This window comes from Meles meles, chromosome 9 (assembly GCF_922984935.1).
Source record: "Meles meles chromosome 9, mMelMel3.1 paternal haplotype, whole genome shotgun sequence".
Classification (NCBI taxonomy): Eukaryota; Metazoa; Chordata; class Mammalia; order Carnivora; family Mustelidae; genus Meles; species Meles meles.
In genome coordinates this window covers 62,782,328-62,806,703 of record NC_060074.1, presented here as the reverse complement: position 1 = coordinate 62,806,703, position 24,376 = coordinate 62,782,328, and the positions used below count along the sequence as shown (strand labels likewise).

Genomic DNA, 24,376 nt, shown 5'->3' with positions numbered 1-24,376 from the left:
GAAAACACTTGACAAATAAGCACAGAATAAGGTAATAAAAAATAAAACCAAATATACCTGTGTATAAAATAAATACAAGTAGATTAAGATAGGCTATTAACAGAAAATGTTAGGTTTCTTTAAATCTATGTATATTCTTTTAAAAATATATACCAAAAGATAAGAACACAGAGATCTTTAAAAATAAAGAGATGGGAAAATGAGATCTCTGTGAAATATTAGCAAAAACAATGGTCAGTGTAGTCCTCTTACTATCAAATTAAATAGGTACAGATACATCTAATTTCACTGCCAATGTACTGCTCAGGAGTAATCAATCATTCCTCATTGCCAACAGAGTAAATCTCAGGGTCTTTAGCTTGACATCCAAGGTTCTTCACCTCTGGCTATACCTTTCTTTTGGACAGTTAATTTCATCTTTGATCTCACAGCTCCTATCACAAAGTTAATATGTAGTAGACACTCAAATATTTATTTAGTTCAGATGACAGGAAAAAAAATTACCAATGCAATCATTCTAACATTTACTTGTGTAATGTCCTCTTCAACTTTTTCATAAGTATTTTTTCTTTAAAAAAAGAAGAGAGGAGAAACATGTTTGCATTGCACATCTAACATATTGACAACTAAGCAAAATTTCTTTTCCTATGCCTTTTCCTTCCCCCTTCCTTCACTATTGTTGTAGATATTAACAGCAAGACCTTTTCCCAGAGGATAATTTATAAAGCATCCCCTCCCATTTTTGTACTCTCCTCCCTCCCTCTACTTACCCCTCTTGTTCTTCCCTCTTTCCTTCTCCTCCGCCTTTCCATCCCTCCTCTTTTCTCTCCTCCTCTCATTGTAAACTGATCCGTGTTACACAGAATTCGGGAGAACATGTGCTTGTGAGAGATGCCCCAGAATAGAGAAGTAGAGACTGGAAGTCTTTCCTGTTTAGATTTGTGACTTGATAATGGCAAATTGAATGTATGTTTTATGTGGACTATTTCCTCTTGGTCCAGATTAACGGTTTTTACCCGACAGGGCAGGTAGGATTCACCTGAAAGAGTATTTTATGAATCCATAGTTTCCTAAACCACCCGTGTATTCATCTCACCCAATATGCACTAGGAATAATTGGGGAGCAGGTTGTGGGGTATATAATTTGAAAAAGCTCTCAAAAACAATACTGATAGAATTCCCTTTCACCAACTACAATGTTAGAATAGAATCCCTGATATATAAATAGGTCAATGTCAGTTCCTTGCACTATAAGATAAACACCTCAAAAGCCACTATATTGGAAGCCTCGCTTTATATGCAATGAATTATATAATGAAACTCCGAAATGGGAAAGGGGCATTTTCTGTAGAATATTTTTTTCCTATTGGGCATAGAGGCCCTCATTCACTGGCTTTCAACCCTTAGTATGAATGAACATCAATGGCAATCCTTAAAAAAAAATTAGATGTTTAAGTCTCAACCCCAGAAACATGAGTTCTGTTCGTCTGGTCTTGGTCCATACACTGGTATTTTTAAAAAAGCTTCTCAAGTATTTCTAATATGCAATCAAAATTGAGAAACATTTCCCAAACTGCTCATAATTAAGTAGAAAAATCAAATCACATTTGTGGTTTTAATTATGATGTATGAAGACTTGAGATCTAAGCTCACCTAGAATTTTTGCCAAGGAAATTATAGAAATGAATATAGTGATACACTATAGATTTTTTTTATGGTGACAACACATTATCAGGGGTTTAAGTTGTCTATAGAATGTAATTAATGAGAAATTGAGTGAAAAGAAAAGAAACAAGAAAAGAATCCTGAATGAAAAACAAGAGCCAAAGGAAGGAATGTAAAATACAGGGGAAAGTAGATCAAGAATACATAGGGAAGGGCTCCTGGGTGGCTCAGTCGGTTAAGGGTCTGTCTTTGGCTCAGGTCATAATCTCGGGGCCCTGGGATCAAGCTCTGCATTGAGCTCCCTGCTCAGCAGGAATCCTGCTTCCCCTCTCCCTGCCGCTCTCCTGCTCTCCCTCTGGCAAATAAATAAATAAAATCTTAAATTAAAAAAAAAAAAGGAATACACAGGGAAGAAACCGAAGTGAAAAGGAGAACAAAACAAAACAGTAGGTAGACGGGAAGGAGAAAGGACACACAGCTTAAAATATTAGTCAATTTTTTTATTAAGTTTTGTAACTTTCCAGTACTCTACCCAATACCATATCTAGATTTTTGGCCAATATTAAAACTAGATATCCAATACACTCTTCTTAATTGATTTCCATTCCATGAAAAAATTCAAAGATGAATTATTATATTTAATGTGTATTCTTTACATTTATATTTTTTCTGATAGATCATTTTTACATGATAGAAATTTACCTTTAAATGGCATTTCAAAGATAGAAACAAAGACAACAATAAAATACAAAACAAAAGCAAAACCTTTATTCTTTTGGCTTGATTGTAATGTGGCTTACCGTTCTGTATGGTAATAGCATTTTCCTGCATGCATTTCACCAACACACTACAAGTCAATAGCTTTAGTATAAAGAATCTACATTTAATGTTGCTTGTGAAAGAAAAACAAAATGTTTTGCTGTAACTGGTAATATGATTTCACTACCTGGCTTTGTGAGGGAAAAAACATAACCAAAACTTGGGTCCCATTATCATAACTGATACAGTTCTAGTGCCATACGGGTCAATAAGAGTAAGATCTATCTGGGCAAACGAACATTGGAAAAGACCAACGATTTACTGAATAAAAAGACTAGATGGAAACATCTGATCCAAGCAATGCCAAGAATATCAACTGATCTTTCCTTAAGCCTCTTTCGATGATAAGGCGTTACTCTTTGAAAGCAAATACACGCTGGACTCAGTCTGAGATTTGTTTCACATTGAAATGTGTGCAAAGTTTACAGTACTAATAAAAAAGCGGAAACCTACACTGCGTCTTAGTCTTTGTTTCTTATTTTGTGAAGTGCTGCAATTTAAAAGTGCTAGGAACAGAAACTAACAATAGGGACTGTGACATCAACCTGAAGATACTTTTAATTTCTCATTTTATGTACAAAAGGCTGAAAAATAAAATAAAATGAACTTTGTACAGTATTTATATTTTCTTAGAAAACTCTAACCATATAGTTTCAACAGATTTAAGCAGCTTGCAACATGTTCGTACAGTCGGGCTTTTTACCATAGAGTGTTCAATTAAGACCGGAAGAATAAAAAGCAAGAAGCTCTTCATTGTTTGCTGCAACCTATTGCTTAATGACATGAAGAATGAGGTCTTGGTCGAACAATTTGCTTCACTTTACCACTGACATATGGCTTCCCATATTAGACTTCGGGACAGTGGAAGGAATAAGATACAGCAGCATAGGCAAGATAAACATGCAGCAGTGACAGCTTCAAACTATAATGGAACCAATCACATCATATTACCTGTTGAAAGCTTGCAAACTATACTTACTGTGGTACATATTTGATGCAATAAATACTGTGCTTAAGTCGTCATTTTTGTTTGCTCAAACATGCACCACTGGGTAAAATGACTATTTACAAAGCGGACTTTTCTTGTTTAAATTGACATATACTCTGTCAACCTCACCAAGAGCAGAAGATGGCTAAACAATACTGCAGGAAAAAAGCAGAGTCAACTTTATAAAGTGGTGGGAGCTGCTTTTTGGTCAATTCAGGTTCTTAAAAGGATCGAAAGGATATTTTTAGTTTATGCCAAAGGACACTTATCAAAAACGGTATAGTCATGCTGCCGGGACTCGGAATGACTACGTAATGGTGTGTGGTGTTTCTCTGTGTGTATACATATATATGTATATACACGCACATATACATATATACATATATACATGTACATATAATGGATCATGTAAAAATAAAACAATTCTTCAACACTTGTGAATTCTATGGAACATTTACAGGCACATTAAAATTTTTCTGGATGAGAAACCTTAAAAACATGAATAGCTATTTAAGCACCTCAAAAATCTAAAAACATCCTGAAACAAGAAGTAAACTCTTTCCTTTTGTGATGTGGGTTTTTTTTTTTTTTCATGTGTGAATGAGAAGTGCAGCATGCCTTCATTTAAGATATATCCAGTTATACAACAGAGAAATGCAGAATTACCTATCTTTAATCACTCTCCCCAAACATAAACCCATTTACAAAAATAGTCACATATAATAGTAAACAACCTGGGAATTAAAAGAAAAAAGGTGATAAATTCACAGCATACATCTTGTAAAAATATGGCAGGTGTGGCAGTTAAATCATAAACAGTGGTGACGATTACTATCATCAAGTGTCACGTGTTGAATTTACATAAAAATTTAACTTCCCTCCCCCCTTCAAAGTGGTTCCTATAGTCCGAGTAGCCATTAACATCTCTGCTCTTCAGCAGTGTCAGCTGGTTGTGAAAACAGAGACCTCCCGTCAATGCTGTTTTTCTGGTTTATTGAGTCCCAGTTTGCTGACCAGAGGTCTCTGTCTTGTTATAGGCACTGACCTTAAGTATACATTTGTAAAAACAGTCAGTTTGGCATAGACTTCCTGTGGGAGTCTTGTTGACACCAATACATCACCATCACAGGCTGTAAACAATTGATCACAAAATGGAATTATTCTTTGTTTCTTTTTACTTTTTACTTTCCCTGATATCTTTCCCTTTGTCTTCCTTTTCTGATTTGTCTTTTTCAAATTTTTCTTTTTCCGGCTTGGTCACACTATCATAGGAAGGTGGAGAAGTGGTAGAAGGCGTCACATCGGTTTTCTCTGGAGTTGAATTCTCATTTAGTTTGTCAATAAGGATATCTTCTTTGATAGGGGTTCCCTCACCTTCTTTGCCTTTGTCTTTCTTGTAGATACACGAAACCTTTTTAACTTTTTGCTTCAAGAGGTAGCGTCTATAAGCCCTCTGGATAACGATAGCGGACACCTCCTCTTGTTTGCGTTTCAAAGTGGTTGTGATGGGCTCGTAGGAGACTTTGGAGGGGTTCGATGCCATGAATCGCTCCTCCATCTGTATTCGAAGGGCATCCATCTCTCCACTCTCACCCAAAACACGCTTTGTAAAGGCAAATAAAATGTCGAGGCAATGGATCCGGTCCCCACTGACCATGGGCAGGTCCATGGCGATGAGCTGGACTTTGTTTGGTTTGGCTATGAGAAGAGGAGGATCCAGGGCAGCTGCAAAATCAGAGAGCTTGGCGAACTCTATAAACTGGGTGGCATCAGGATCAAACTTCTCCCAGACCTCATAGAACATCTCGAAGTCATCCTCACTCAGGGGCTCTGCACTTTCTTCCGTAGCAACACTGAAGTTCTCCAGGATGACAGCGATGTACATGTTCACCACAACCAGAAATGATATGATGATGTAACTCACAAAAAAGAAAATCCCCACAGAGGGATTCCCACAGTCTCCCTTAACTGAGCTTCCAGGGTGATCTTTTTCAGGGTCACAGTCTGGAGGTCCGCTATTAAGAATAGGTGCCAGCAGTCCGTCCCAGCCAGCAGAGGTGGTAATTTGGAACAGGCAGATCATGCTGTTGCCAAAGGTCTCGAAGTTGAACATGTCATCAATTCCAACTTCCCTCTTAACATAGGCAAAGTTGGACATTCCAAAGATGGCGTAGATGAACATGACCAGGAAGAGCAGGAGGCCGATGTTAAACAAGGCAGGAAGGGACATCATCAGAGCAAAGAGCAGCGTGCGGATTCCCTTGGCCCCTTTGATCAGACGCAAGATCCGACCAATCCTGGCAAGCCGGATCACTCGGAACAGGGTAGGGGACACAAAGTATTTTTCTATCAGCTCAGCCAGAAACATGCCTGTGGAAAAATACAGAAATACAAACTAGTGTTATATTTAATATAAGATTTATTATGTTACATTAAATTAGTATTTAATATATTAAGTTAATATTATATTAATATTTAGCAGTGAATGAAAATTTACATGGATCAGATAATCATTAATTTTACAAAATGTGGACATAAGGATAATGTAAACACACACACGTACATGCACAATCTGTGGTATTTGTTTAGCAAAAGGAAACTGGTAAGTTTAGTGTTAAAACATTAACCCCTTTATGCTAACTGAGGTTTCAATGGTCATTTTTCCTAGTTCAAGAAAAGCATCTATTGAAAGATTCAACCACTGAAGGCCTAAAGACATCACAAAGTATGGGGAAGCCAAGCAAAGGAGTGGACTTGCTGTTCTAAAATACCGGTTCTAGTATTGGCGTAAGAACAAGACAAGGTTTGTGATTTTTCGATCGGAATACGGGAGTTCTTACCCCGACACCACTGTGATCCATTTTATTTGAAAGGTGGCAAGAATGATGGATAGGAGAGAATCCAGGCTTTGGAGACAGACATACCTGTGACTGAATTCTATCCCTTTTTTTGGCATCACTAAATGGTGATAGTATCTACTTTTGTTGCTTTTGTTAAATTTAGCATTACTGAGCCTTTTCTCTGTTCTAGACATGCTACTAAGTGCATCTACTTACATAATCTCATTTAATTCTCACAATAACACTTTACAGAAATATTCCCTGGAAAGCCAAGGTTTGGAGGTAACTTGCCGTAGGTTACAGAGCTGATTAAGTAGTGGAAATAGGAAAGCTCCAGGCCAGATCTGTATGATTCCCAAGTCTCATCTCTTAATCACTAATATGACCACCTCATAGCACTTTTGTGAAGATCAAACAGAATGGCATATTGTTTCAAGTGTTTTAGTCCACCAGAGAAAGCAATTTAAATAGTGGAATACTGTTTTTTCCCCTATGTGTATGTTTTCTTTTCTCACATAGGCAGAAGCTTGTCTTAAATCTCTTATATTTACTGCCAGCACCTCATTTAATGCTCTATACCTAATCACTTAATATGTATTAATGATAATGAGTCTGTTTTGTTTTGAACAAAATGTCTACTTCTGGAGAAAGAATATTACAAGCCATAGAAACTATTTGAATCCAAAGATAAGATGCGGCTTATGTGTATGAATATATGTGAGCAAGCATGCAAACTCTTCAAACTATCAATAGCTTATTTGTGGACTATTTGATTCCTTCTATTCATTTTTGGGTGCATGTGTGTGTGAATTATTTATTCAAAGCAGTACTTGTCTATAACACAGGAGTGTGAGTGACTATAGCAGTGTTATGACAAATTGCAGTTATTGTCTTCTGAAATGAGGCAAGATGATAAATGAAAGCTGAAAAATATAAAATCATTTTTTTTACACATCATTTCATGCACCGCATGCAACAAGAGAAATGACAAACTGAAGAAAGGACTATTAGACTTTTATCTGAAATTTTGGGATGAATGAGAAAGATTAGTAAGAAACACTTTCAAAGTTTTAAACAAATTTTCGTTGCTAACGTCCCTGAGTAAAATCATCTCTTCTTACCTACAATAGAGAGAATGACCACCACAAAATCAAAAATATTCCATCCGATGGTGAAATAGTAGTAACGAAGAGAGATTAGTTTCAGCACACACTCTCCAGTGAACAGAACAATAAACACCAGATTAATCCAGTACAGAATGTTTGTCATCTCCTGACTCTGGTCATCAGTTTCCACCATCATGGTGACCATGTTGAGGCAGATGAGGATCATGATGCTGATATCAAAGACTTGTTTGGTTACAAAATCAAAGACCATTCCTTGGAATTTGTTCTGGAACAAGGAATATGCAAAATTCAGTTAGAAACATAAAGAAAATCAAATTTGACTTATCTGCTTTTACCATAGCAATAAGAAAATGTAGCTTTTATAAGAACACACCATATTTATCTAATACTTGGAAGAATAGTTTGTATACAGGCATATGCAACTTTTTTCAAATGTATTTTATTTATACTGTTCATATCAGATTTTATAAACTGACCTTAAGAACCATTTATCATGTTCTCAGCACCCATAACATCATCAGGGGTATGGTAGACAGTCAGCCAATATTTGCCACTATAACAGATCTTTGTTATCCCATGTATTGGAGGTGGGTATCAAAGCAAACTTCAATGAACTAATAAATACTTTCCCAGCTTTTCCCGTCATATTTATTTTTTTCTAGTTTCTGTTTTTATTGTCTTTCCCCAAAGCCAGAGCACCTTAAATTTCACCTGTGAAGATGTTCTAAAAAATTGTAGCTCAAGAAAAAGGACATATGTGGAACATCTGGTGAACTCCAATTAAATTCTGTATTCTATTTAAATGGTATTGCACCACGGTTGATTTCTTAGGTTTGATTACTGATCTATAGCTATGCCAGACTTTACAATAACGAAAAGCTTGTTGAAATTATACGGGGATAACTCTTCTGTAAGAATATATAATAATCTTTTAAAAAGTTATAGCCCACAAGTTTTTCCTTACGCAGTTTGGACCTTATTTCCAAGGACTAATTGGCTTTTCGTCTTGTTTATGAAATTAAGTCCTCACCTTACCAGTTCTGCTCATTTGGACCTTGTTTTGTACCATTTTGCCTATACCTGCTTGGTATTTCAGCCTTGACTTAACTTGCACTAGGCTGTCCTCTACTCTCTTAACTAGAAACACTGATTATCTGTTCCTATACACTTCATAGGCTGCTTTCCCAGATCTTGACATGTTTATCCATCTGGATTCACTGTACTAGTGTTCTGACCTCTCCCTGTTGAGAGACATCTGTTACCCCCAATGGAAGTTCTTGGACTTCAAACACCACCTGTTTGTTGATTTTTCTCTTTTCTTCTTAGCAGATAACCTGGTTTGCTGGACTGGACTTCTATTGCTTCAGCTGAGCCTGTCCTTCAAGAGCCTTCTTCAACTTGATAAATGTGTCTAATTCCAGTTCCAAGCCCTTCCTTCTTAGTTCTTAATTAATGTAGCTTACCTTTCCAAGTCTTCTATGTTTCTTTTATTTCTACCCTTCTCATATTTCCTATCCCTCTTAATAAAGTTTTCAGATTATACTGTGTCATTTTCTCCTGTCTCCTTGTACTGAAACAGACTTCCCTCACTCCTTCTCTGGTGACTGTAAATTCAATTTGAAGTTTTAAGCACTCTGTGTCCTCAGAAGACTTTATGTTTACATTTGTCATAAAATTGATGCCACTGTATTGCAGATGGCTTGCTCTTGTTTATTTGATTTTAGTTTTTTTCTTCTAGTTGTTTGAAGGCTCTGCAAACACAGAGAAATGTCATTTTTCTCATAGATACAGCACGTACAGTGTAGTGTGTTCAAAACTCCTTAAAATCAGAAGCTTTTTTTTTTTTTAATCAAGGAAAAGCTCCTTAGATTTTCTGCTCATGTAATTTTCCGGTGGGTCACTTTGATGTATAACTCCAATCCCCAGTCACTAGTCACTATCTTCCATTTAAACCCCAAGGTGTAGTATATGCTGAAGGAAGCTACATAACCCTGGCAGCCTTGTTCACCAAAGATTTATGATCTCCCACTTCACCTTGGCCCTTGACGATGATGAAAAATCTTTTATCCCTCACTTGTTCCAGGATAGTTCCAAATTTCTCAAAAATACTCTACTCTTTGCCTTCTTTTCTTTTTGAGAGCATCAAAATCAGTGTAAAGAAATCTTCTACTTCTTTTTGCATTCATATTATCTTGACTTTTCACACATATCTTCATATATTACTCCATATTCATTAGAGGACTCAGTCCCTCTCACCTTTAAATCTAACCTAGACCATTCTATTCTTGACCCATATATTATGTGTGATTTTACTCTATATTCCCTCTCTTCACATTCTTCTTCTCCAGAACTCTTGCTTTGCTTAAAACCTAAAGCTCTCTCCAAACAAGTCTTAAGACTTGTTTCTTAAGAAATAAGTTCTTTTTTTTTTAAATATTTTATTTATTTATTTGACAGAGAGAGATCACAAGTAGATAGAGAGGCAGGCAGAGAGAGAGAGAGAGGGAAGCAGGCTCCCTGCTGAGCAGAGAGCCCGATGCGGGACTCGATCCCAGGACCCCGAGATCATGACCCGAGCCGAAGGCAGCGGCTTAACCCACTGAGCCACCCAGGCGCCCCCTTAAGAAATAAGTTCTTAAGAAACTTTATTTTAGGGGCGCCTGGGTGGCTCAGCTGAAGCCTCTGCCTTCAGCTCAGGTCATGATCCTGGGGTCCTGGGATCAAGCCCCGTATTGGGCTCTCTGCTCTGCAGGGAGCCTGCTTCCTCCTCTCTCTCTGCTTGCCTTTCTGCCTACTTGTGATCTCTGTCAAATAAATAAATAAAATCTTTAAAAAAAAAAGAAACTTTATTTTACTACTTCTAGATATTCATTCTTCCCCCATCTCCTTTTGATTGCCAGATTCAGCAAGCTAGCATCTCTAATTTTTTTCTCCATGCTGTCCCTTCTTCATATCCTGCATGACACTGGTCATCCAGCGTGTATGGCAGAAACTTTTAAGTTCTCTTTGTTGGGTCCTTCTTTGTCTCCCATATTCAATTAATAAAAAACCTTTTAATTTCACTCCAGTGACAGCTCACAAATCCATTCACTCTAATTCATCTCCACACTACTCTGGTTTGGGCTACCTCTCAGCTACCTCTGAAACACCTACAAATAAGGCTACAAAGCATACACATTGTCCCTATCAATACTGGTTGAGTAATCTTTACAAAACAGAGAATGACCAGGTCATCTTCATCTCTTAGAGCATCCCAATGCTCTAAGGATAGAGACAATTTTTAAACATGGCTTACAAAGTTCAAAAACATCTGGCCCATCCTAACCTCTTCATTCTCAGCACATCCCAGTGAACCCTCACTCTGTACTCCAGCATCTCTGGCCTTCCTACCGCAGGACTTTCACACAAGCTCTGCCCTTCTCCTAAAGGGCTCTTCTCCTGACAACAATTTCCTGTGGCAACCAAGCAACTATTGGCAAATATGCAATTGGAATAGCCATAAAAATTCATGAAGAGAATGATATTATCAGATTTAGAAGCAAGATGCTAGGGGAAAATATGAAATATTTTTAAAACCAGAAAAAAACAAAACCTGTGACTTGTTTCATTAATGATTCCATGTAATCACCAGAGTGGGATAGAAAATGGGGCATATCTGAGATGTACTGGTTATTTCAACTGGTCCCCACTGCACTCTGTGAACATTCACTATTTCCACACAATGTACGTATGCATATGTTTTCTTCTCTAAGTTACTAGAAGCTCCTCATTGACAGCAATCCTAGGTCATGCTATTGACATATAAGTGTGAATTTTTTATTTACATATATTTTATATGCATATATATTATATCTATATTATATATTTTGTGCATATGACATATATATCACATATACTTAGGCTAAGATAAAAATTTTGTTTTGCAAATTCATAAAAATACTAGTATCTGGCAATTTGGACTGTGTAAGTGATAAATAGATCTTTCTGGGAATTAAAGCATATTATTTTATTAACATATAAAGTATTATTTGTTTCAGGGGTACAGGTCTGTGATTCATCAGTCTTACACAATTCATAGCTCACCATAGCACACACCTTTATCCCAATGTCCATCACCCAACCACCCTATCCCTTTCCTGACCCTACTGCCCCGCAACCCTTAGTTTGTTTCGTGAAATTCAGAGTCTCTTACGGTTTGTCTCCCTCCCGGGTCCCATCTTGTTTCATTTTTTTCCCCTCCCTAGTCCCCACGACCCCCCACCCTGCCTCTCAAATTCCTCCTGTCAGAGAGATCATATGATAATTTTCTTTCTCTGATAGACTTATTTCAGAAAGCATGTTATTCTTACAGCCGGTCGAGGTATGGGTTTTTGTGGTTTCTTTGAACCCAGTTTCTTCATTGCATTGTAGTATTTCTTCTGTTCTTCTGTCATAAAAATGTCCTGACCTCCAAAGTAAAGAAATAAAAATAAAACTTGTTAAAATCATGTTCTTTGCTAGAAAATCCACTTCAGTCGTTGTGTGAAAATTGGCTTCCACATGCTGTTCTAGTGTTGCCAATCTTTGTATTTACAGAGACAGATGCATGTATTCTATCTATAAATTATTCTGTATTAATCAGTCATATTTCTATACTAAAAATATCAATACATGCTATCTGAATTAGCAATTACTTAAATACTGGAGTTGATAAAATAGTTCAAAAAAATTTCAGAATTTTATATTCCTTCTTTTAGCTGATTGCATTTTAGAGCCAAAAAGAACCAGTATGAGATGTTTAACATTTTAGAATAAAGATAAAGTTTTAGTATACTTATCTTCTTTTTCTGTTGGTTGAAGTTATCTATGATGACACCAATGAAAAGATTCAGGGTAAAGAATGAACCAAAAATAATAAAGATGACAAAATAAAGGTACATATACAGATTGTCTTCATATTTGGGTTGTAATTCTACCTACAAAATATTAAGGAATGATAACTATTAGGACTACTACTTGTTTTATAAAAAAGACATCAGCTAATTTTCAATTCTCAAAGCATGTCTCAATTGTTGGAAATGGAAAAAAAATCAAGCATTAAACAGATTTTATGAAACATCAATATTATTGTGCTTATTGAAGAGTCCTGCAAGACCATTCACTGACTTGACAAAGTGAAACTACTCACACAAAAGTCTAGATAATTAAAATTAATTTCACCCAATAAATTTCTAGATTATGACTGCACTTTCTCTTACAGGCAAAGACTTCCAACAGGGTATGCAAAGTCAGGTTTCCCCTTCCTGCAGAAGAGATGTTTGAGTCACACTATATTATGTTAAAACCTTTAAAATTTATTCTCTCTGATTTGGGTTTTTCATTTATAAAATGGAAATAACAGAACCTTAACCTCAGAGGGTAGTTTGGAAGATTAAGCATATTAATATATAAAAAGAGCTTAAAGAAACAGTGCCTGGCCTATAGCAAGTGTAAAGGTTTGCTTTCTATTACACTTTCTTTTCATAGGCTAGAATTCTTACTGTATGTGTGGAACTGGGTACATCTGTAGGATTATTCCCTTCCACAAATGAGTCTAAGATTCATCCTATTTAGTAGGCTTTAGGTCCAGTTTCTGTAACAATGATGCCTTGTCTTATCCAGCACACTTGTGGTCAAAAAAAGAGTGACAACTGGTGTGAGCTTTGGTTGTGATCTATATCTCAGGTCTCACAGAATATTGTTCTAACCAATTCAGTTAACCAGTCACAGGTGGTAATAGATACAGGTAATGACCCATTGTGTCAGGAAATCAGTTTAGAGGGTAATGGCCAATATGATATGTTTTTCTAATGGAATAGAGTAAAATGGAAAATATTAGAAATATTGTAAAAGTACCTATTCTTTGATGAGACTTTTATTTCATTTATATGTGTATACAGTGAACAGTGATAGAAAATGATATTTTTAAACATTTCAAAATTAAATACAATACATTCAGAAAAGTGCACAGCACATTAAGTGTAAAATATGGTAATAAATTTTTATAAAGTGAGTCTCATGGTACAGGACATTGTCAGGAACTCAGAAACCCTTGCTGTATCCTTCCCAAACATAAACGCTATAATCCCTGCTAGAGACAATCATTATCCTGAATTTTATGGTAATTCCTTCCTTGCTTTTTCTTTATTAGAGTTAACAGGTAAGTAAGCATTCTTAGGCAGTTAGATTAGTTTTGTCTATATTTTGTCTAGTGGATACATTTGTTGTAACTGTTATATTTCAGATTCATCTATATTGCTATGTATGATGTACTCACTGTATAACATTCAATTATTTGTCCATTTCTACTACTTTTGAGTTGTTTCCAGTTTTTTGCTAGTTCAGAAAGTTGTGTTCATTCTTGTGCATGGACTCTGCTATGCGTGTGAACAAGTTTCTGTAGGATATATTGCTAAAAATGAAATTGCAGGGTTAAAGAATATCTTGAATTTTATTGAATAATGTAATAATGCCCAACTTCTAAGAAGAAATATTTATCCATTTTGTCCTGTCAGTATTGCATAAGAGTTCTTATTGCCCTTTGTCCTTGACAATACTTGGTATTGCCATAATTTTTAATATTGACAATGAGGTAAATGTATAACTAATGTCACGTTGTGGTTTAAACTTGCATTTCTCAGATAACTACTGAGAGTGAGAGTGAACAACTTTTCACATTTTTGGCGTCCACTTGGATTTCATCTTTTGTAAGTGCTTGAGTTATGTAGCAGATACTGTCTGCTAAGTTACTAAGGAAGGAACAAAAGAAAGCTGCATATCAGGCTGCTGCTAAGGAAGGTAGAGAGAACTGTAAATGAATTAGTCAAAAGAGGTAGGAAACTACCATAGAACAAAGTGATTATGAGCCCATTGTTTGTGGTCAGAGTTAAAAAACATGTACTACCACTTACCACATTGAGCCCATTTGCTTCAATAGTAAATGAAGTTAATGTCAACCACAGTATAAACATTGTTATTTAAGATGAACTGGGATCGTGTAAGAAAGCCCTTGGTAGAGTGAGTAGTAATAAGTAGTAAATTATTAGTATTATTCAAGAAAAACCCATGACTGGGATTCCTGATAGCACTCACAAAGATACAATACAGGGCACTTAGTTCTCATGCTTGCTCTCTCTCTCTTTTTAAAAATAAGGTAAAAAATTAAAAAAATTTTTTTAAAAAGCCAACAACTCAGAAATTCTTTCTTAGCTACCACCTGGTTATTGGTGCTAGGAAAATAACATTTCGAATTTAACTAACTATGTTCTGGCAATATACCAGAAGCCAATCTCTTTTTTTTTTTCAAAATGTGATTTCCTTCCCCATTGTTGAATAGTGAAAAATTAATGAAAATTGTACAAAATATTCAAAAGTGCTGAGGTGTCTAAGGCAGACTGGGAAGGCCCCTTCCATCTATAACAAATCTCACTTCCCAGAAACACTGTAAAGCTTTTGTTGTTTGCTGTTTTTTTCCACCAGTAGCCAGATTCATCCTATTATAGGGAAGATAAAAAGATGGAAGAAATCTGTGACAGATGAAGAATGTTGAGGGTTTCTAATGCACAAATGGCCACAATTCAGAGCCAGAAATAAAATGTCTCATTTTGCAAAATCAACAAAATTTTAAGTACAGGGTACCATGCTAGATACTAGAAAAGGTGTGTTAGAAGATGTACAGTAAGTAGAGAAAAACATTCAAAACAAATTTTGGAAAAAATAATGTGAAGTTGAGTATTTTGTTTTTGTAATATAGACATTTTCTGTACATTGATCCATTGTTTTATTTATTAATAAATTACAACACTGTGGAAATATTCACTGGATCAAATTAGACAAGCTTCTCTCTAAACAGACTTACATTTCGTGAATCAACAGCTGCATACATGATATCCATCCATCCCTTAAATGTGGCCTGTAAAAAAGTCATACCATTTAATTTTTTCCCCACAAATTATAATTTTAGAAAAGAAGTTAAGTATCAGATTGATCAATTCAATCATTCAAAAACAGGTACATAAAAGTTTGAGGTTAGTATTTGAAATCTGGGCAAAGTTTTATAATAGATGTATGGAAAATACTTCAACTTTACATTCTTCCATAAATCTATAACTATATCATGGTAGATTATAACAATATGCTACCATAAAAGCAATTATCAACAATCTTTGACTCTGACATATCTATAAGAACATAACATGAAATTTGATAAAATCACATCAGACAAGTTGGAAAATATGCTGCATTGTTTGATTTTAATGCTTTCCATTCTTATTCTTTTCTAAATGGTATTACCACCAATCAATAATCATGATGATTTGTTCTTGAAAAATCTCCATATTGTTGATTATACTTTTTGAGGTTTTGATTATATATATTTTGAGGCAATTATTCCATAAGATGAAGTAGTTGTCTAATCTGAAACCAAACATATTCAACTGCAATTTACTCTTTTAAATATTTGTGGTTTTTGTGCAGACACGTGCACCTAAAAACAAGTTTTACACATTTTTTTTCAGTTCCTTAGAACCACGGGATCTGTCCTTCCCCCTAATATTCATATAGCACTGGGTATCATGGAGGTGGATCATCTCAGGGGGTGGTCGGTTGAGAAGCTGAATGGATTTTTATGAATTTCTAACAGACATCATAGACTTGATAGAAGATTTTTACTTGCAGGATAACAATCACCGTATCTGAAGGAGTGCAAGCAAGAGGCAGGAAAGGGGGGAATCAGAGTAGATGTCTGTGCGACGGATGTAAGGTGGGGAGTTTGGTTACAGCCGTCATCAAGATTGGGTGGACGAAGGCCTGATGAGGGTTTGGTACTGTCTGGTAGCTGAGGAGTACAGAAATCGATCACTCCCCCACCTCCACACTTCTCCAACCCCACACTAGGGCCGGTGCCTGTACTTTGCTCAGAGTAGGGGTAGGGTAAAAGCCTGGGGACCTTCATAGAAATCTCAGTAACAAAGGACTGGTGCTGGGGTAGCTAATGCCTAGTCTGAAAGACCATAAACTTTGCAGAGCAGTCCAGTTTCCTGCATGATGCAGAAAAGATAGTTCAGCAATGATTAGAAAGAATCTAGGCAGATGGGCTTGAGGAAGTATGCATTTGGAAATATTGAGAAAGGAGATTTCAGACTCACTTTAATAATACATCACAGAGAACAATAAAGTGGTTACTTACTACTTGAAGCAGAGAAAGATATCCAAGTCCTACATTATCAAAGTTTACTTTCACATTTTTCCACCTGGCGGTTTGATTGCTCTCTATGAGTGCTTTACATTCGCTGTAGTTGTTGACCACACTTACATCAAACATTTCTCCAGTGGTGTAGTTAATACAATGATAAAACTTGCCAGCAAAGAGATTTACTCCCATGATACTGAATATTAGCCAAAAGATCAGACAAACCAGAAGTACATTCATTATGGATGGAATGGCTCCTAAAAGAGCATTGACAACAACCTGGCACAGAAATGAGAAGGCAAAATAAGTGAAAACTCAGCAATCATGTTGGAACACTATTAAAAGAACAGCAGCCAAATGACAGAAAATATATCTGTTTCTAAAGTTAAATATTGAGCAGAAACTAGCAGCTTGTAGCTCCAAGAAAAGAATTTTACAATTACAGTTCAGAATGATATAAAATATATTTTATATCGTAGAATGTTTTCTCAAGAGGTACGAAGATACACAGAGCAAATTTTCATCAAAGAATGTAACTAATTATAAACACAAATAGTGACAGGACAATAGAAACAGTGTCAGCTCAGAATATCACAATTTCTAAAAATTTGTAAACCACAAAATTTACTATCCAAATTTCAAAGTAAAAGAGAACAACACTTCAGGGTCAATTTCCAGGGCAAAAGGGAACGCTAATGATAGTTATTCTGAGAAAGCAAGTATAAGCCAGTGTAGTCTAGGGTCAACCTACAGCTAAAACTTCAGAGTGAAGAATTTAGAGCATAGAAATCGAACATGTGACAAAGAGAAAAGGGTTTGGAAGTCAGGAGCTCTGTGGTCCAGTATACATCACAAATTAGCTGTGCGCCTTTGGGCGAGTTGTTTCATTTTTCTGATCCTCCTTTGGGAAATCCCTTTCAGAAGAAAATTCTCATAAAGCATTGCAATTTGAGCCTAGGGTTTTCACTTAATGGCTTTGTTACTTGTAGCTTTCTCAGTTAACCAGGGCTTTCAGGAAACATTTTTCAGCACTTTTTAAAATTATCCCTCAAGGAAATATTCAGCTAAGAATGTTGTTTGGTGCAAGTGCACCTAACCTACATCAGCAATAAACTTTATCAATGAGCAGGCATGTAAAATATAATAAATACATGTATTTATCTTCCTCAATTCCTTTATGGGATAAAAAGTACATACAAACACATACATACATACATACATACACACATAAATACACATGAGTAACAATATCTTACAACAACCATACCAAATGGGTATTTGGCAAAAGGCACAACTCATCTACAAATTAGCACCTGGAGCCTATTCAGTAACGGATAATATTTTGAAGTATTTTGAATGAAAGTAACCTCTAAAGAATGTATTATAGTGTTGTTTCTTTTTTTCTCCTGTAGAGTGTACTTTTATTAGGAAAAAATTTAAAAAGCTACATAATGCCATTTATGCCTTGTATCAGACACATTCTCTTAAGCATTCAGACTATGTCTTAGGACTTAAGGGGCTGAAGTTGTCCATTTATAAAAACCAGATTCTTATCCCTGACCACAGTGTTTCCAATAAAGCAATGGATCAGATTCCGTCTCCCTGGAATGTTTTGGCACTTGGAGCCACAAACTGGAAAATTATTCACATTGATTTGGCTCTGACACTGTTGGTGGGAATGCAAGTTGGTGCAGCCACTTTGGAGAACAGTGTGGAGATTCCTAAAGAAATTAAAAATAGAGCTTCCCTTGACCCTGCAATTGCACTACTGGGTATTTACCCCAAAGATACAGATGCAGTGAAAAGAAGGGCCATCTGTACCCCAATGTTTATAGCAGCAATGGCCACAGTCGCCAAACTGTGGAAAGAGCCAAGATGCCCTTCAGCAGACGTATGGATAAAGAATATATGGTCCATATACACTATGGAGTATTATGCCTCCTTCAGAAAGGATGAATACCCAACTTTTATATCAACATGGACAGGACTGGAGGAGATTATGCTGAGTGAAATAAGTCAAGCAGTCAACTATCATACGGTTTCACTTACTTGTGGAGCATAAGGAATAACAAAGAGGACACTGGGAGATGGAGAGGAGATGTGAGTTAGGGGAAATCGGAGGGGGAGACAAACCATGAGAGACTGTGGACTCTGAGGGTTTTGGAGGGGAGAGGGGTGGGACGATGGGTGAGCCAGGTGATGGGTATTAAGGAGGGCACATATTGCATGGAGCGCTGGGTGTGGTGCATAAACAATGAATCTTGGAACACTGAAAAAAGAATAAAACAAAATTACAAAAAAAAAAAAAAGAAGAAGAAGAAGAACCACGACTTGGGTTTGGTTCGGTTACAGTGTTGTTTCTACAAGAACTTCAACTCTCTGATAATTCAGAGGTACTTGTAGACCTAACAGTTCATTTTTAAATTCACTACAACGAATGCTCTGCAAATACGAGGAGACTCTGGTAGCAAGAGTTAAAAAAACAAAACAAAACTGGAGAACAAAGAAATAATACATGTGTTTTCCAAGATAGTCAGATGTATGGAACAACTGGGAATTTAGGTCCTTATCCATGCAAATTTGGTACTGAAAATATGAAAGTTATTCCAGTACTGAACGTTTGATTGCCATTTTAAAATTAAAACTACTACTGCAAAAACAGTGATTTTAAATTGGTAAAGTGAAAAGAATTTAACAGCTAACAATTTCTATGCAACCCTCAGCACAACACAAACACACACATCTACATACATCATTCACTTCTGTTTAGGTTTGCAACATTCAGAAAAAGCCCCAGTAACTACTTTCAAATTATAAAAAAAAATCATTTTCTAAAAGTTTCTTTTAGAATAGCGAAATCCAGAGACAGGATGTCATCATTTCCTCTGTGCTGAGGGTGTGTGGTCTCAGGTTTTGTGCCTCGGACGGGTGACAAATGGCAGTACAAATTCCTCCTTCTTCCTTTGTACCACCTTTCTAAATGAGTATTAGATTTCCACAGATGACCTACTTTTTAGCTACCTCAGCCTGTGTTTGAAAGCTAAAGGGCCAGATTCGGATTTTAAAAGGCTCAAACACATCATATGAAGCAATGAAGAAACGATGAGGAATTCTTTGGGGTTTTAAATTATAGTCGGTGGAATTTCCCGCACATTTACAAATGGAACGAACATAACTAATCTTGACTCATATCGGAAGTCTACACGACATGATAGAGATTTCCCACAGAGTGAAAAATCTACTCAGAAGCAATCTAATTGTTTCTAATTAGAAGCAATCACTTAGGCATTCTATTCTGCGAGTGTCTCCAGCAGTGTCAAGTTCACGGATGTCTGACACATATTGATTGGTAGGTTATGTCAGTATGGATGCATAAGATATAAATCTCCATGGATTTGTCATTTCTGAGGCACAAAATGTCAGTCTGTTCTCAGTTATAATTCCAGCAAATTCTAAGGCATGCAATCTTACCCTCATTCCTTCAAACCGGGATAAGGCTCTCAGTGGCCTCAGAGCTCTTAGTGTTCTGAGGGATTTGATGGCACCAAGTTCTGAGTAACCCAAGGCATTTGCAGTCAAGCTAACCAATGAGACCTATACAGAGAAAGCAACGCAGTTTTCTCATTTACAGGCAAAAATGCTTACCCGGTTCAAACGTGCTCTGCAATAAATCAGTAGTTCTCAACCTTTAGTGAGTGTCAAAATCAACTGGAAGTCTTGTTGAAAACACAGATTACTGGCAGGGTCTGATTCGGCAGTTTTGGGGTGGGGCCTGAGAATCTTCAAGTTTCCAAGTAAGATTAAAGATACTGGTCTGTGAGCCATACTTTGAGAACCACTGTCATTAACTTATGAGAAAGAAGCTATACATGTTCTCTTTTCAAGATTCTTGATAAGAACAGATTTTTTAAAATTAAATGTAAAACAAGAAAAAGAATGCCATTGAAATGCAATCTTCATCTACAGATCTGTAAATTCTTATCATCTCTCATATTATTTTGCTGACCTGAAAGGAAGATGACTAAAGCTTAGTGTAAGTACACAGGTGAACTAAGGAAACCACTGGCTAATCTGAACACAAACACAGTCAGAAAGATGTAGGCCTCTGAAATAGTGGTTTTGTCTTCCTGTCAACTTAGGTCTGAGGGCATCAAACCATGAAGTAGGTCAAATTAAAATAATTAACTCCCCCAAAAAAGAAAAATTGAGATTTTAGTATGACTAATTAGAAATTGCCAGACAATGGTTTTAGTCATTTATACAGACTGACTAATATAGGTTGATAGAAATTCTAAAAATGTCAACTAAAAAGGAAAAGAACAACTGTCATAGGTAGCACAGAAATGTCTGATTTCCTTTGAAAATACATAGAAAACTCATTAAAACTATATAATCAAAGAAAAGGTATTTTGTCCGAAAGGACACTTGAATTTCAAAAGCAAATAAATAAAAATAGATATGTAATAGAGCTTCTAAGAATATGGTGTTAATGGACATTTGAAAAAAATACTTTTTAAGAAGAATAAAGCACAAAAAATTTTTACAAAACTTATTCAAATGAATTTTGCACATATAATGTGAAAAAGAAAAAACCTCTAACTTTGGCAAAAAATGAGCTACAAAATTTATCTTAAGTGGTTTATATATTTTTTTAAAATCTAAATTTTTAAATAAAGATTTTAATTATTTATTTGAGAGAGAGTGAGAGATGGTGAGAGAGAGAGAGAGATCACAAGAAGGAGGGAAGGGTGGAGGGAGAAGCAGGCTCTCCTATGGAGCATGGAGCCCGGTGTGGGGCTCGATTCCAGGACCCTGGGAACATAACCTGAGCCAAAGGCAGATGCTTAACTGACTGAGTCACCCAGGCACCCCTGAAATCTAAACTTTTAATTTTAGGGCTTCTGAGCCCTCTCTTCTCTAATAATTGGAAAATAAAGTTACTGGATTATCATTTGTTGTGAAGATTTTCTGTATATAAAATATGAGGACACTTGTGGAGATGCAACATGGGGAGTTAGGGGGATAGGAGAAGAATAAATGAAACAAGATGGGAATGGGAGGGAGACAAACCATAAATGACTCTTAATCTCACAAAACAAACTGGGGGTTGCTGGGGGGAGGTGGGGTTTGGAGAGGGGGAGGGGGTTATGGACATTGGGGAGGGTATGTGCTATCGTGAGTGCTGTGAAGTGTGTGAACCTGGTGATTCACAGACCTGTACCCCTGGAGATAAAAATACATTATATGTTTATTAAAAAAAAAAAAGAAAGAAAGAAAGGATGAATACCCAATTTTTGTAGCAACATGGATGGTACTGGAAGTGATTATGCTGAGTGAAATAAGTCAAGCAGAGAGAGTCAAGTAGCATATGGTTTCACTTATTTGTGGAGCATCACAAATGACATGGAGGACATGGGGAGATGGAGAGGAGAAGGAAGTTGAGGGAAATTGGAAGGGGAGGCGAACCATAAGAGACTGTGGACTCTGAAAAACCACCTGAGGGTTTTGAAGGGGCAGGGCTGGGAGGTTGGGAGAACCAGGTGGTGGATAATAGGGAGGGCACGTATTGCATGGAGCACTGGGTGTTGTGCAAAAACAATGAATACTGTTACGCTGAAAAAAATAATTAATTAAAAAAAAGAGTATGTAAAAAAAAAAAATATGAGGACCTGGACTACTTCACCTTTCCTGAAGACAGAATCAATAAGAAGTAGGCATAAAATTAAAGGATGAAAGATAAATGTAGGACATAAGAAAAAAAATTCTGAACAGAGGCAGTATTTACTTGCTAACTAAAAGAAGTGGTAAAATACCCAATTTTATGTGACATGTGTAGCTAAATGTGAGGAGATACAATTATGCTTTCTCTTCTTCCTGGAATGATCTCCTAATTGGTCTTTTGGTCTCTAAAAAATCCTCTTTCTATTCCGTCATTCACAACTGCACCAAATTTCTCTCCCTAAAAGGGCAAGCTTTCATGTCACTTTCCAGAGATAATGCTTCAGTGGCTTCTTCTTGAACTAGATCTGAGGCCTACATCTCTTTGGATGGCATCACAGGTTCTTTAAACTCTTCTCCAACTTACCTTGCTTACCTTGTCATCCAATTCGAAAACACTTTCCCTCACCCCGTGGCACTGTTCTCACTCTCTAGGATTATTTGTTGCTTGAACAGGTCCTGATTGGCATGCACTGTCTTAACACTTTGGTGTCCTTCCCCTTATCTCTATCTGTTGATGTCTTCAGGCCTTAAACTCCAGCTCACAAGGGCACTACCTCACAAAGCCTTGCCTCCTTCCTTAGCGAAGTGAATGGCACTTCTAATACAGATGTCATCCTCTCATTATATAGGTAACTATCTTCACTAGTCCACTCGAAGTTCCCACAAGCTAGAAAAATGACTTTCATATTTGTATCTTCCTTAACAAAACAGATGATCAGAATGTATGTGACATAAAGCAGAGTATTGGTGCATTTAGCATATTGTCATAATTTTCTTAAATCTAAGAAGGTAAATATCAAGATAGGCTCAGTAATATGAGCATCAGCTGCAGGGAACTGGACTTCTCCTAAGAATTTTTTTATATTCAGGTCATATTGATTTAATGCCTTTAATGTTATAAGGATACATTACATATCAGATATTTTTATTATAAACTTTGCAATGTAACATAACCACACTGAGAAAATAAGGAAAAAGTATCATGCATAATCCAATTATACAAATAAAAAAAAGGGTTATAGTCTTGGTATATTTTTCCTTTGTATAATATTCAATCATATGTGGTTTTAAGTATTTATTTATTGTCTTCCTTTATGGCCAGGAAATTTTTCATGTAATTCTACATGTAGCCTTATATATTACATTTACTAGTACATTTGCTGTAGGGATGCCTGGATGGCTCAGTCGTTAAGCGCCTGCCTTTGGCTCAGGTCATGGTCCTGGGATTGAGCCCCACGTCGGTCTCCCTGATGGCAGGGAGCCTGCTTCTCCCTCTCTCACTCTCTCTGCTTATGTTTCCTCTCTCGCTGTCTCTCTGTCAAATAATAAATAAATAAAAATCTTAAAAAAAAGTACATTTGCTGTAGACGGATTAGGAAAAAACACAAAAAAGATACTCTTCTCTTTTAAATTCAAAGAACTCTTTTTTCCTATAATTTTTTTCTTCTGTTTGATGTTTAGAAAACTCAAATTGGATTAAAAGTTGATACTTTTTCATCTGAAACTGTAAAAAATACCTTTCTCCATGAAAGGGTCCTTTTTAAAATTTTGCTAGCATGATATGTAAATTTAATATATCAAAATATTTCAAATTAAATGTATGTCTTTTATTTCCAAGGAATTACAATCAACAGAATATTATCTTTAAATGCACTAGTTAGGGGTGCTTGGGTGGCTCAGTTGGTTAAGCGACTGCCTTTGGCTCAGGTCATGATCTGGAGTCCCGGGATTGAGTTGGGCTCCCTGCTTGGTGGGGAGCCTCCTTCTTCCTCTGACCCTTTCTCTTTTCATGCACTCTCTCTCTTTCTCAAATAAATAAGTAAAGTCTTTAAAAAAAATCACTAGTTAGCACTTGTGCTTTTTTTTGCAAATTCCGGTATCCTCCTCTTCCTTGATTGGCTGCGTACATCATCCTATCATGTCCTCTGTGTGCCAGTCCCCTGTCCCCCACTGGCTTGCCTAGTCTTTTCTAGACAAAGGCTTCTAAGATTCTTTTCAGCCATTATGA

The 24,376-nt window shown here is 36.4% G+C and overlaps 1 protein-coding gene across 4 annotated transcripts in view; it reads right to left on the bottom strand.

Moving 5' to 3' along the window:
• Nucleotides 1-2,150: 2,150 nt before the first annotated feature.
• LOC123950930 (sodium channel protein type 2 subunit alpha) overlaps nucleotides 2,151-24,376 on the bottom strand; it is a 147,575-nt gene continuing 125,349 nt past the window's right edge. For all 4 annotated transcript variants that reach the window (XM_046019434.1, XM_046019431.1, XM_046019432.1 and 1 more), the window contains exons 21-27: nucleotides 20,119-20,241; nucleotides 16,645-16,926; nucleotides 15,316-15,369; nucleotides 12,257-12,394; nucleotides 11,789-11,893; nucleotides 7,434-7,704; nucleotides 2,151-5,842 (exon numbers count right to left, since the gene is read on the bottom strand). In XM_046019434.1, coding sequence (XP_045875390.1) covers nucleotides 4,647-5,842; nucleotides 7,434-7,704; nucleotides 11,789-11,893; nucleotides 12,257-12,394; nucleotides 15,316-15,369; nucleotides 16,645-16,926; nucleotides 20,119-20,241 — 2,169 coding nt within the window. In that variant the 3' untranslated portion in view covers nucleotides 2,151-4,646. The remainder of the gene's footprint in view (nucleotides 5,843-7,433; nucleotides 7,705-11,788; nucleotides 11,894-12,256; nucleotides 12,395-15,315; nucleotides 15,370-16,644; nucleotides 16,927-20,118; nucleotides 20,242-24,376) is intronic.